The following is a 14041-nucleotide window of genomic DNA, read 5'->3' on the forward strand; positions in this document are numbered from 1 at the left end:
GTTTTGCTTTAACTGGCTGAACAGTCCCCACCCTACCGAACCATTGGCTCCAAATGTATCTGCACAGGCCCAGATTTTGCTCTGTGTGTGTGTGTGTGTGTGTGTGTGTGTGTGTGTGTGTGTGTGTGTGTGTGTGTGTGTGTGTGTGTGTGTGTGTGTGTGTGTGTGTGTGTGTGTGTGTGTGTGTGTGTGTGTGTGTGTGTGTGTGTGTGTGTGTGTGTGTGTGTGTGTGTGTGTGTGTGTGCCAGCTTGTCATCAACTGATATGTGTTGAGGATCATAAGGCCGTACAAAGTAACATTAGAATGAGTGTCTCTAAAGACTGTGGGTGAACATGTCAAGTCCCAGCATGTATCAGCTCCAGCATCCTGTATCATACATGTTGGGAACTTTTAAGCGCACGTTCGGTGTAAGTAAGAAATCTGGCATTTCGGTTTATCCAACCAAGTAATACAGAACCTCTCTATGATTGTGCCGGAAACAGAACAGTCCATAGCAGGTCAGAGTTCTGTAAGACAATTAACCTGATCCCACAGCACCACTCCCATAAGTGTCCACATGTCCCTAGTTTGCAAGCATGTCCCTGTGTGTTTTGGGAGCTGGCCTACTTTCGGTTTGTGTATTATCTCTGTGCGTTTGTGCTCCTGTCGTATTTGTTTTCTGTTAGGCAGAGCTTATACAAACCATTCAGTCTTCTGTTTAACACAGGGCAATATTATGTTTTCTGCTAGATTTCCATTTTTTATATTGGGAGATTAAATTGTGCAGATGAATGGTGCCATTAAGCAGCCTGCAAGACTTCCGATGGAACTAAGCTGAAGGGCAGGCTTGTGGTGGTTACATAATTCAGCCTTTGTCGTGTCATTGTGCCAGAGTGATGAGCCAGACTCTGGCTTCTGCTTGAAATGGTCTCATTAAACTGTAACAAACAAGCAGTTTAACACATACAGTTCCTGTTTAGCAGGCACACACTGACTTTTTTTCATATTCCAATGTGACAATACATCATGACTGGAACGTGTCGTACTCTTTGACCACGTCAAGAGTTCACACTTTATAAATGAATTTCGATTGACATGAAAAATAATTGAGGACATAGATCATTCTATGACTATATACAAGTCTCCCAAATAAGAAGAACTATGTTTGGGATGGTGGACAAGACTTGATGTTCTTTTGACATGATTATTTGATTTTGGAATTTATTTATATGCCAATATACAAATGAGACAACAGAAAAAAGAAAGTCAGTGCTGATATTTAAAAAACAAAATCTTGAAGGGGTTTATTAGTAGAAACAAACAGCCAACAGTCTAAATAACAAGGACTGACCTCTATATGTGTCTCTGTGTGTCTCTCTGCAGTAGAGGGTGAAGGTCAAGGTCGCATTCTCCAGCGATTTCCTGAGAAAGACTGGGAGGACAGCCCGTTCCCACAAGGCGTAGAGCTGGTAAGTCAACTCATACAGACATGTCCCTGTGAAGTTCAGTGGTGGAACAATACACGTAAAATATGCATGTTCAACATTTTGTGAAGAATGTTTTTCAATATATAATTGCACAGAATTTTGGGGATTTGATATCTACTTACTTAATATGATTAAAAGATTCAGAGAATCTGGAAAAATCTCTGTACTGAAGGGATAAGGCTCAAAACTAATACTAAATGCTAATGTTTTTAGGCCAACGGGATGCACAGCATAAAAAAAATGTAATGTATCTTGTAGTGGAAATAAATGCATGGTCTCACTGTTGTCAGTGAACAAGGTTTGTCACTGCATCCTACGAATCCAAGTTAGAACCTGACCGTGCAAGGAGACCAACAAAATAAACAAAATTCACAAATACCACAACCTTCTCTGAGCCCAAGCGCATTTAACTTGGACTAAAGTAAAGTTGAAAACTGTCTTGTGGTCTGACGAGTCAAAATTTGAAATTATTTTTGGAAAAAATGAATGCTGCTAACAGGCAGAGTCTGACTTGTTACCAGTGTACAGTTTGAAAACCAGCATCTGTGATGGTATGGAGTCGCATTAACGCACATGCAAATTATGCTTATATATTTTACACAGCGCCCCGTTTTTTCTGGAAACGGTTGTACATTCATCACACTCTGACATACATGAGCGATGTTTGGAATGATTACTAAATGTTTGAAGATTGGATGTAATGACTGTGAGGCCTTTGGACACAGGCCTTGGTAAGAAAAACATTTTGATTGGAGGACAGCAGAATAAAATAAACTTTCATAGAGGGTGCATCATAATAGGATTTAGGAGAATGTTTGTGTAACTTAAATGGCAGACTAGTGCCCAGAAAAGCAAAACCCAACCAATCTGTTGTAACAGTAATTTGCACATGTGCTTCAAAATAAAAGTCAGTGAAGATTCCAACTATCAAGGTGTTTTCAAAGGTGCCATTCCGTGTCATTTGAAAGTCATACATTTCAATCATAAGTGTTGACAGCGACCTTCATGATTAACTGTCTTTATCAAATAATTAAGGTGTAATTAATTAGAACTTGTGATTAGAAATTAGACTAAAACATACTGTACTTTACTTTAATGTCTGTTCGTTTAGAGCTTCTGGTGTCTTGTGCACGTTTTGATGCACTGATTTTCCTTTACACCTTAATCCAATGCCCGTTCCTATTTTCTGCTGCTGACACCTTTCCTCCTTCTCCCGCTCTCCCTACACCTCCTTCCCTCTTTCTCTGTAGTTCTGTCAGCCCAGCGGTTGGCAGCTGGTTCCTGAGCGGCAGCCCACCTCCTTCTTTGTAGCAGTTTTGACTGACATCAACTCAGAGCGTCACTACTGTGCCTGCTTCACCTTCTGGGAGGGCCTGGAGAACCCACAGGTGAGACAGACATCAGCCATGTAATGTCTGTAATGTCTCCCAAACTTCATGCACATGATTAATAATAGTAGGTGTCGTATACAAATGTTTAAAAGCTGTTAGGAACATTTTGGGTGTGGGCTGGATAATCCGATTTTTCCAATCATTAAATGCATTATTTAATGCTTTCCACCCGTAAACATATGGCCATGAGCACCTTACACTGTGTACTAGAGGTGGGTCTCCACTTGGGGCCGAATGATACTGATGCTTTGGCACATTTATGTATTGCTAACTGTAACTGCTCTGTGTTGACCTGCAGAAGGCTGAGGCCAGTGAGGTAGATGAGGTTGATGAGGAGCCAGCAGTTGTCCAACCAGTGAAGGTCTTTGCCCCGAAGAGCTTGGTGCTGGTGTCCCGACTGGACTACACAGATGTGTTCAGGGTACGACACACACACACACACACACACACACACACACACACACACACACACACACACACACACACACACACACAGTTTCTGATACTCTACTGTTTCTGCTTCCACTGTGGGCTGAGCTCTGGATTGTTTGAACCAGCAAGCTAGTCAACATAGTTTACTGTCAGATATTATTGAATGACTACAAAAGACAGATGAAACACAACAAGCACTATCTTCATAACACATCAGCTGTATTGCACATCTTTAATGTTGTAAATCAGGTGTAATTACAGTCGTAAGACTTGCTTCACCGTTGACCTCTTGATCACTGCATTTCTCTCTTTTGACTGAACAGAACTGTTTGGGTCTGATCTACACCATCTACGTAGATTGTCTGTCTTCTCCCCTGGAAACAGTAATTGGAAATCTCCTCACCTGTGTCATCCCAACCGCTGGAGGCTCTCAGGTACAACTCCTGATCATTCATCTTTCTCAGAACGACAGCTGTACAAACTACACTACGCTAGAAAGGGAGAAGTTAAAGATCATTATCTGAGGAAGTTTATATATAGCCAAGCTTGTATTAGCTGACCAAGGATAAAGATAAACTGTGACACCATTCATCAGTATCCGTTTTTATGCTGTTCAGTTTTGCTCGGTGGCGTAAAGTCCTTATGTCACCCTGTGCCTAGCTCAACAGTGCAGCATATACAGCCAAGCAGTGTGGAGAATCAGTGCTCATGTTAAATTTTGATTTTTTGTTAGCTCAGTATAATACAATATGTTAGCTTCGGTTAAAGTGGTTTCATGTATCACCATGCACATGTTGCGGCACTTGCAAAGTGCTTTAACAAATCTTGGTTAAGATGAGACTAATCTTTATAAAGCTGGTGGTGCAAGCGCATCTGTCTCTGAATAGCAGTGTCATTTATAGCTTAGTCAGTCACACTCTAAACACACCCAAGTGTAACACGTTGGCGTCATTTGGCGTCTATTTTCATTTCTGTGGGCTGCGTGGAAAACAAAACCGAACACATACCCTTCACTCAGCAGATATAAACCAAGTCATCGCATTTAGCAGACAGTGTTGACCATTGAAGAAAATAGCAACGCTTCTGTTTCCAACTAGATAAAACTGACATGTTGGTCTTTTCGTTTGGATATCATATCTAAGACACAAGCTGTGGTGCTGTCACTTGCACTCAGGCCGCTGCTTTATTTTTTATTTTTTTGGGACATATTTGTGTACTTTTTAGACGACTCATTCCACGAAACCTCCTGGTGTGTTGCAACAGTATGCAAACAAACTCCTTGAAAGTTTTTCTATTGACATTTTGTTATGCATCTTAATGTCAACATCTACCAGCAGGTTCTTCACTGTTTAATACTTAAACTAATTTCAACTTATTTCTCATGACATTTTATAAATGTTTCTTTTTTTGGGTATTTTCTTTATCCTTTTAACATCTTTTCTCATATAGAGGAGAGTTGGAAAGCACGTGTTTTATTCTACCTGCAACAAATCGTCACGTCTTTGTTTTTTAATGAACTACACATGTTTATTTCACCATCTCATGCTCACAGTGCACAAACAGCAGGAAATGTCTATTTTCTTTCTCAATCTACAACGGTTAAACCTTCCCACTGTGGTTTCCACTTGTTGTAACCCATGTGTGTCATCTGTGTACACCCTACTGTACAGTGGTTCCTCTGTGTTACAGACAGATGATTCCCCAGTTTGTAGTTTAGACATGGTTCCTCAGGCCCTGGCCTGTGACTGGCTGCTGGCCTGTCTCCAGGTAACTTTCCCGTTCTGCCGAATTTACCAATCAACAACCAGCTTAATATTGTTGATTCTGTTAATCAAATAGACCAGAGTTGATTTCTTTTCTTTGAGGAATGTTTTCTGTCTTAAAAATCATTTAAAATCATGTGTGATTGATGGCACTTCAGCTGTTTTTGGCCTGCTTTTTGTGTCTTTTGTGATCAGATTCCACAGGGTCATGTTATTCATTTCAAACATTTCAATTTTCCCTTCTTCTCTTTTGTTTGTCATCAACTTGCAGCTGTTAAAAAGTCATTTTCACATTGTTTTGTAGTTTTAATAAAGCGTGCACAAACACACACCCTCTTGTGGCTGTACAGGTTGTAGCTCAGTTGGCGGGCGACCATATGGGATGGCAGATGGTGTCAAACTGGGAAGGACAGTGTCTGAATGAGACTCAATCTCATCAGTATAAGCATACACTTAGACCCAAATGGGGGGGATGGGGGTGGGACTTCCATGTCATCAGTAGCTACAAACACTCATTCAGTAGAGTAAACTATATGTACACAGCCTCTTAAGGGCCTCACTGCTGTCCAGCCCAGCACAAACAGTACTGTACACACACACACACACACACACACACACACACACACACACACACACATTCCTGTTATTGTTTATCACACGGGACTAAATGTCTGTCATTACAACACAACCTTTGCCCAGAGATGTAGAACAAACTGTGACACTGAAGTGATCTCAGTCAGTAGACATACAGTAGTGTTACAAGGTCGACGTGGGATGTTTGTATATAAATGTAAATGTGTGACAACACACTCAACATTGTGCGGTATATTTAGGTAGGTAGTTAGTTAGTTGTTCGATCAGCCATACACATCTTAATGTCTCCATCTTGGAAACAGCCATCACCGGAGGCATGGGGGCTTTGGGTTCTCCATCTGACTGTGCATTTGTCCCATTCCTGTGAACGGGAACGTTTTTACATTTAGCCCCAAATGTCCATGTGGACTTAAGAATAAGCTGATTTAGATTTTGGGGGTTCGATCTCAAGGTGGCTGTGAACTCACATCTGTCCATTCTGACCAACGTGATAATCACAAGAAACATTCTTCAGATTTAGCAAAAACCCCCAACAAGACTTAGATGAAGGACTAAGACCCAGGATGAACTCATTACACTTTGATGGCCAAAGTTAAGGTCACAGTGCCCCCAAGGCCATGGGATTCTGCATTGCAGTAATTCAGATTGATTATGTATTTCTACATAACACTGAAAAGCATTTGACAAAAAAAAAAAAAAAAAAATCATCATTCTGGTAAAACATTGGTAAAACTTGTGTGCAGACTATGTGTATCAGGGTCTGTGTGACTTACAGGTGCCTGAAGTTATTCAGAAGTTCCAGTTTTTGACCGTACGTGGGTAGGTTGCATCTTTGTTTAGTACGTGACTAAGACATGTTAACCAGCAGGACTCCAGTTATTTGTCAAAGTGGAAGTGAACCTCAGGCTGCTGGCTTAATGTGAGAAATGGTGATTTAAAAAAAAAAAAAAAAACCAGAAGGCCTCTGCTTAACACAGAGTGACAGACCACTGTCATTTTAACGCACGTTTTCTGGTTCCGTTGTCCTGAGCAACATCCCCACTATCTGTATCTGTGTATGAGCTACACGTTAGAGGAACAACTGACAAAAAGCTCGTTCTAAACGAAACGTTGCACTTGTTGTTCTGTTGGAGGTCATTACCACGTTCTGTCAGTTGCTCAAACGAGGAAGCACATGTTCTGTGAACTGTGAACTTGAGTTATTCCTTTTAACCTCATGTCATCGTGGCCTGGAAGGTGATTTCAGTGCAGGAACTCTACTGTTTCCAGTGTCAGCTTCAAGTACTTGTCATGGTTTAAAATTGAGCAGCTATTGGAAAATGACTTCACAGGGGTCAGTTGTTCTTAGTTCAAGATCATTTCATGGCTTCTTGGTTTTCTCTTTGAGTCCCTCCCCAGACAAATATCAACACAGTATGTTGGTTATTATATTACTGTTGTTATACGATAAATGAAAAGTCCAGTTTTGGTGCTGTTGTTGCTGTTTTTATTTGGATTTAGGACTGAAGTGACATAACCAGCCATCTGTTGCTATTACTTTAAACTACCAAATTGTTTTAGTTTTGCACGTGTGTCTCATGCCCATATTTTCACACAGCCCTCATCTTGCAGATCATATTTTTGATGTTATTGTTTGTGCAGCTTATTTGTTTGTTTTTTCCATGCTATATATATATACTTTTGTGAAATTTGGGGATTCTGTGCCCCTTGCACCTGTTATTTCTAACCTATGTCTTATCCTGCTGCGTGTGTTTGTCTTTGCTGAGTGCTTGTGTAGCCGGGCCAAGAGGAGAGAGAGGAGAGATTGGTACGCCAGCCTGACTTTATTCTCCCCTCGCCATCTACCATCTCTGAGCTTTTCTAGCTTCCTTTCCTCTACACCTTCCTCTCTGCCAGTCTGCACAAACGTCATGTGGCAGGAAAACCAATTGAAATGCTTTGAGATTAAATAGGTGACCAACATCTGATCATTCTTTTTACATACAGCACCACACTGCTTTTGTTCTGCTTTGGACTTGAGGACTGTCATCGTAGTTTGAACATCTGCAGTTGTCTTGAAGCGAACTGTAAACCAAGTTGATGAGATGGTGTAAATAGTAAATATTCATTTACGTATTTCTTTTCTGTGATATTTATACATAAAGGAACTTTCACTAGAAGGATTGGGATGATATTTGTTGTTAAACACAACTGACCAACGCTCCGCATTGTTCAGTTTTTGTCTCCCAATATGATCCATGCTAAGAAGACATGTCTTATATCATTACTTTGCTAGATTACCGGTGCAACAGGACCGTTGTTGATTCATTTATTAATAACTTTTAGCAACTGCTATGTGTTACAAACCATTTACACAATGTAAATTGTTGTAAATTCTATTTAGGGGCACTTACAATGAAGACTTGCTCAGTAGTTAAACCATACTGCATCACTTTCAATGCCTGTAGCTACATCGGCGCCATGTGGCTATTAATAACCAGCATTGAAACTTCCATCCTGTTTGAACGGAGCATCCATCCGTTCAAACAATGCTTCTGTGCACATCCTCATACTTGAATTTATTACAGCAGTTGATCAGATGTTGGATCACAGTATTGAACTGCTTACAGCTTGTCTATTGTTGCTGTTGCTTTCGCTGCTGTTGAGAGCATGACACGCAGTGGTGCTGTACTTTTGCCTGCTGGCTGGCACAGCACACGCAGCTATACAGACTGGGTAAAGATGATCTTCTTCCAGACTAAGTTCTTTTTCAGAAACAAATTGCAAACGTGGAAATTCATCCTCCATTAGAATTGGTACTCAAAATTCACGCCATTTTGTTTTTGTCTGATCACCAGGACGAGGGACTTGGATCAAAGTATGTGTAGTTAAGTAAAAATGAAAACCCAAAGGTACGCTGTGTTCATTATGTATGTGATCTTTGCCCTAGTAAACAGCCATCATGTGCTGCAGATCTTATCCGATGCAATTAGTTACCGTTCTTGCAGAGATGATATGTTTTACAGTGTCCATCATGTCTATTTCAACATCTAGATAAACTTGATTTCCAGAGCATAAACATATCAATAATTATTATTATATATGATTTAAAAATGATCCCATGCTTCATGGCTCTAAATGGATCCTCGACACATAATCACCATGATCAATTTTCCTTCCCCTTACATTAGTCTGCAGGGGAAAATTGCTAGTGCATGACTCCTGCGTAGTTGCTGAGCTGACATGGTCCCAAAAAGGCTCAGTGCTGGTGTTGATTTGCAGTACATTTGTTGGTGTGGGGTCATGCCAAGCTCTCCATTCACACCCTGATCAGCTGGAATGGCTTGTGTCTCATCTGTCATGTACCTGCTAAGCTTCTCTCTTTCTGTTGCTGACTCACGCTGCTCTCTGGAAGCACACAACTGTGATTAAACCCAAGCTGTCAAACCCTGATTGTGCTGAGAGACACCCTTTGTTGATTCTCAGGAGTCATCACGCTTTTCAGTCCTTCTTTTCATTTTTTTTCTCCCCCTGACCTACAGAGGACTATAACATTAGGTGCTGGCGACCGGCAAGTTATCCAGACTCCCATCAATGACTCACTTCCTGTCAGTGGCAGCAGTGTGGCCCATCTCTTCAGACAGCTTGGTATGAGAGATTATAATAAGGGGTTATTCTATTTGTCCCCAATTTTTCCCCAATCATGTCATAATTAAAAAGAAATCTCAAGCTAAATGTCACTTGTGTGTATTAGCATGTCGTGGACAGCCACTGACGTCCTCTCTGTGCTCTCCTGTCCCTCAGGTATCATCAATGTACTGTATCTGTTCTGTGCTGCTCTAACAGAGCATAAGATCCTGTTCCTGTCCAGCAGTTACCAGAGATTAACAGATGCCTGCCGAGGACTGCTGGCCATCATGTTCCCCCTCAAATACAGGTGCGTCTCAATTAGGGATCTGTAGCAGGCACACTAGGTGTGTGGGGAAAATATCGATACACTTCAGTATCCAAATGTTATGTTTTGTGACACATTTCCATGCAAAATTATTATTATTTTTTAAAATTCTTTTGGCATTCATTTTGTGTTGTGTTTTAAATTCCTGAAACTAATATCGAAAAACAGTAAAAGGTAAAACGGCATGTTTGTGTCTCTTTCAGCTTCACCTATGTTCCTATTCTACCAGGAAAACTACTAGAAGTCCTGAGCACTCCCACTCCCTTCATCATTGGTGTCAATTCGTTCTTCCGCTCCGAGACACAAGAGCTGGTACGTTGTAACTACCACAGTATGATAGACCCTGAAGGCAGGGAGAGTCTAAGGACAGTGGATTTTTCCTGAGTTCTTGTTAAACATCTAATTATAGATACAAACTCTAACTGGTCACTTAATTGGCAATTATTTACTTTCTACAACACAGAACCACAGTAAATCGAAGTTGTTCAGTTATCGAGCTTCAAGTGCAGATAATTTGTTGCTAACTAATGTTAAATCCATGATTTAAGTCAGCGACAGGCTAAACAAAATGTACTATTGTCATAAACATTAAGAGGCATAAGCCAAAGGTGCCGTTGAGCCGCAGCTGTAATTGCTTGTAGATATAGATGTTTTACCTCTAATTTAAAAGGCTTTATCAGCTCTGACCCAGTGCTGGCTCAGAGAGGCAGACGGGGTTGTTAATGTGCACTTTCGATGGTCATCTGGAGGTTGTTGTCCTGCCCCACATTCAAGTGTGTCGTTGGAATCGTGTGTCAGAGCGTGAATGACCATAGAACAGCCTCAAGAGTGATGAAAGGATTGTAAGTGGTATTATAGGCCCCCTCCTCTTCGATCCCAATCACAATCCAGACCATGGTCCGGGAATCTTCACTGCCTCAAATTAAACTAAAGATTCAATACTTGATTTAAGTTGGATACACAACTAAGCCTCTATTTTTTTCATTTATTGACACAAGTGCCATAAACTGTCAGCCCAGCACTTCACTGCTGTGAGAAGGAAAACGAAACAAGGAGGGTTCCAGCCTGAAGCAGCAGAAATTGTTGGCTATAAACAGCCAGCCAGGGAATAAAACTCCAACACCACACTCCATTAACAATAAAGAAACCAACCTGTCAATAAAAATCCAGCATGCACAATGTGGAAGATGGATCTTTCAGAACACCTGCTGCCTGTTTAGATCTGTGGAAAACATATGTGGTGAATTTGATGTTGGACACGTCTTAAAGGTTTACTGCTCTTAAAATCAGACAGTGGGGACTACAGTGATCTTACAGTATATTCTCAGTTAACTCAAGATAGATCAAGATAAATCATGCCAATATATCTAGGTGTCTTGATCAAAAAAACAAAACAAAAACATTTTCTACTATAATTAAAGCCCGATGAGGGTGCAGTGAAGTGATGTCCGACAATGTGCTGCATGATGGACCCATTGTTTCACATGACAGTGTGTTTTGTACAGTAGCAACGCCGTTTTCAGAGTCGAGGATCGTAGATTATCATCTGCATCTAAGAGAGTTGGCTTTTCTCTCTCTCTCTTTGTCTCTTACATGCTGTAATCAGCCTCCGACATGCCTGCATTCTCAGAAGCAGAGATGAAAAGTGTGTTTGCATGCGTTTTTTTTTCTTTCCTCAGTTGGATGTTATCATTGCTGACCTTGACGGCGGCACTGTCACCATCCCAGAGTGTGTCCATATCTCCCTGCTTCCTGAACCGCTCCTCCAGCAGACCCGGACTATGCTCTCCATGGTAAGAACTGCATTATAAACCACACCCGCAATGCACACCAAACACTGAGTACTAGGAAATCTCATCCAGTGGGTTTTTTTTTTCTACCAAGCAATAATTTCCCCAGTGGTGCCTTATTGGCTGAGATGCCCGGAAACTCTTTCTTGTTTTTCTGTGGTTTCAGTTAAGACTTTTGTGCTTTCATTTTAGAGTTACTACTGCCAAGCCCGCTGTAATTACTCTCATATCATTGACATAGAGTAAAAAATTCCATGTATTGTACTATTCCTGCACTGCATTGCTGTGTTCTTATCAGGCACTTCAAATAATGCCAGCTCACATTAAACACTCCATCCTGCAGCTTCAGCCCCTTCCAGTATTCCAGTACCTGCCCATTCTGAGAAGTGCTTGTTATCTGTTTATGTACAATTTATTTTATAATTTCTCCTACTGATAAATGCAAAATCCATAATTGCATTTCCTGCTCCCCTTTGTCTGCGATATTTACAGTGTAAGAGAGATTACAGTACTGTATACAGGGGCAATTATTGTTATTGTCATTTTATTGAATGTGCCAGGCATGTGTTAGAACACAACGGAAAAAACCCTCGCAAGCGCAGGGAGAACATACAGACTCTACACAGAAAGGCTGTAGATTCAAACTGGAGACCTTCTAAATTGAGAGACAATGGGCATATTAAGGAAATTTTAAGCCAAAAAAAAATACTTGTTATGTTGAAATTATTAGAGGGACAGACATTAAAATCATTTAATGTCTACAAGATTTTCTTGTAGAGTTATATTTCAGCAAGGCAACGCACTTTAATTCAAGAAACATTAACTAGAAACAGGAAAAAAAGATATTTTTGATTGAAACCATCCATATTTTCCACATGCTGTGCAGCTTGTCACCTTTTCAAAGCCAAACCACCTCAGTGAGAGTGAGAATGATTCACTCTGGTAGTGTGTGTATTCGTTCTGTTAAGCGCTGGTTCTAATGTTTAGACGCCCCTCATTCATTTTTTACTTCCACACATCAGCTACGACAATACAGCGTAAACACTGGTGGATGTGGAGTATTTATGTGTAGATTCTTGGTGTAAAATCTAATAAAATAAATTCAGTTCAAGCACTATCATTTCACCTGTATACAAAATAGTTTCTTTTTATCTTTATTGCACGGGCTCAGTTGCAGGAAAAAGCATATTGAACGACATGTCGTTTCTTGATAATTCACTTTGTTTGCTGTAGAAATTGCAGTCACGTGCAAAACGTCATGATTGACATTTGGTAAATGATTGATAAACTTGGCATGAACCAGAGGAAAGAACCAGTATTTCCTTCTGCTGGTATCAGTGGAGGATTTATTTATTTTTAATTCATAATGTCACTGAGGCAGAGGGTACGATGTGTTTATTTGGGAGACATTCAGTTCTGTCTCAGTTTAGTTGTGCGTGTGTGTTTGGATGCTGTCTGAATTTTGAAATTGGACAATATTTTCCCATGGATGGTTTTAGTATTTATTATATTTTTGATTTTGTTACTCCAACAAACTACAAGATAACAGTTATTTCTACAGCAGACAAATGATAGAAGAATTTTGAAGTTGATTATGCATTTTTTTATAATTAAATACATCTAAACATATCTATTAAGTGCTTTCTACCATAGTGTGTCTTCGATCCACACTTTGAACCACAACCTAATTTCTGGAATGCACGAGATTACATGGCCAACAGAAATATATCTAAAAAAAGATTAAAATAGCTCTATTGTGAAATCTTAGGAGCTTCCCCCCCCTGTGTTTTTGTGTTTGGGACTATTCTGTCACTGGTTGATCTGTGTGCTTTATGACTTATAACCTAGAGACTCTTGAGTGTTGTGGTCATTGCTCTTTGTTGATGGCATGAAAAGCTGGAAACAAGTCAAACAGAAGTTCACTGGGTTATAGGGCTTTGTCCTGAGTCTCCATCTGATCAAGTTTCAACGTGTTTCCTCCGTCACTAATAGAGGAGCTGGAATGAGTGACTTTATGTGGTGTACTGAGTTTTTCCCCTGAATTATTGATCATGTCCCCGAGACCAAGCTGTCTCGGGACATGTTGCCTGTGTAACCTTTTCCCTAAAGCTACACAATTTGAATCTATGAAAATATGATTACTAAGAGAAACCTTACAATTCAGGAACCTTTCTTTCAGGTGTTCTTACTCAAAATTCCAGTCCTGCAGAAAGACGGGAACAAACAACATAAAAGTAGAGAGATACAGTTTGTAGTGACTGATTTTGGCTTTGTGTTGCTTTAGGTTTTGGATCCAGAGCTGGAAGTTGCTGATCAAGCCTTCCCCCCATCCTCCACGCAACCTTCTGCACCCAAGATCCAGGTAAGCAAAACACCTACAACTTGCTTATACACCTATATGTACTGGACATCTTGTTTTCTGAATTTAGCCAGTACAGCTAATATATACTCTGACACCCAACTATTGTTTTTAACTAAAAATTTTGCGATTAGTGCTCAGACTTCTGACGGACTAAAGATAATGAGATTGCTGGCACGAGAACAGTGGTAAAGGTCAGAGAATTAGATCATAAAGCTGTTGAGGCTTTAAAGATAACAGCCGGTTCTTCAAACTCTCTGCCCAGTTTATTCCCCTTTTTTTTTTAAATATTTGTTTGTGTTTTAACTGCG

General features: G+C 40.3%; 1 protein-coding gene across 11 annotated transcripts in view; it reads left to right on the forward strand.

The window, feature by feature from the left end:
* sbf1 (SET binding factor 1) overlaps positions 1-14041 on the forward strand; it is a 46983-nt gene that overhangs the window by 18558 nt on the left and 14384 nt on the right. For 5 of the 11 annotated variants that reach the window (XM_067490255.1, XM_067490245.1, XM_067490249.1 and 2 more), the window contains exons 2-12: positions 1364-1449; positions 2718-2855; positions 3157-3279; positions 3614-3724; positions 4980-5057; positions 7425-7454; positions 9169-9274; positions 9431-9563; positions 9785-9893; positions 11261-11374; positions 13656-13733. In XM_067490255.1, the coding sequence (XP_067346356.1) occupies positions 1364-1449; positions 2718-2855; positions 3157-3279; positions 3614-3724; positions 4980-5057; positions 7425-7454; positions 9169-9274; positions 9431-9563; positions 9785-9893; positions 11261-11374; positions 13656-13733 (1106 nt within the window). The remainder of the gene's footprint in view (positions 1-1363; positions 1450-2717; positions 2856-3156; positions 3280-3613; positions 3725-4979; positions 5058-7424; positions 7455-9168; positions 9275-9430; positions 9564-9784; positions 9894-11260; positions 11375-13655; positions 13734-14041) is intronic. The other 6 variants (XM_067490252.1, XM_067490253.1, XM_067490256.1 and 3 more) reach the window with 4 other exon arrangements.

This window comes from Channa argus, chromosome 21, assembly GCF_033026475.1.
Source record: "Channa argus isolate prfri chromosome 21, Channa argus male v1.0, whole genome shotgun sequence".
Lineage (NCBI taxonomy): Eukaryota > Metazoa > Chordata > Actinopteri > Anabantiformes > Channidae > Channa > Channa argus.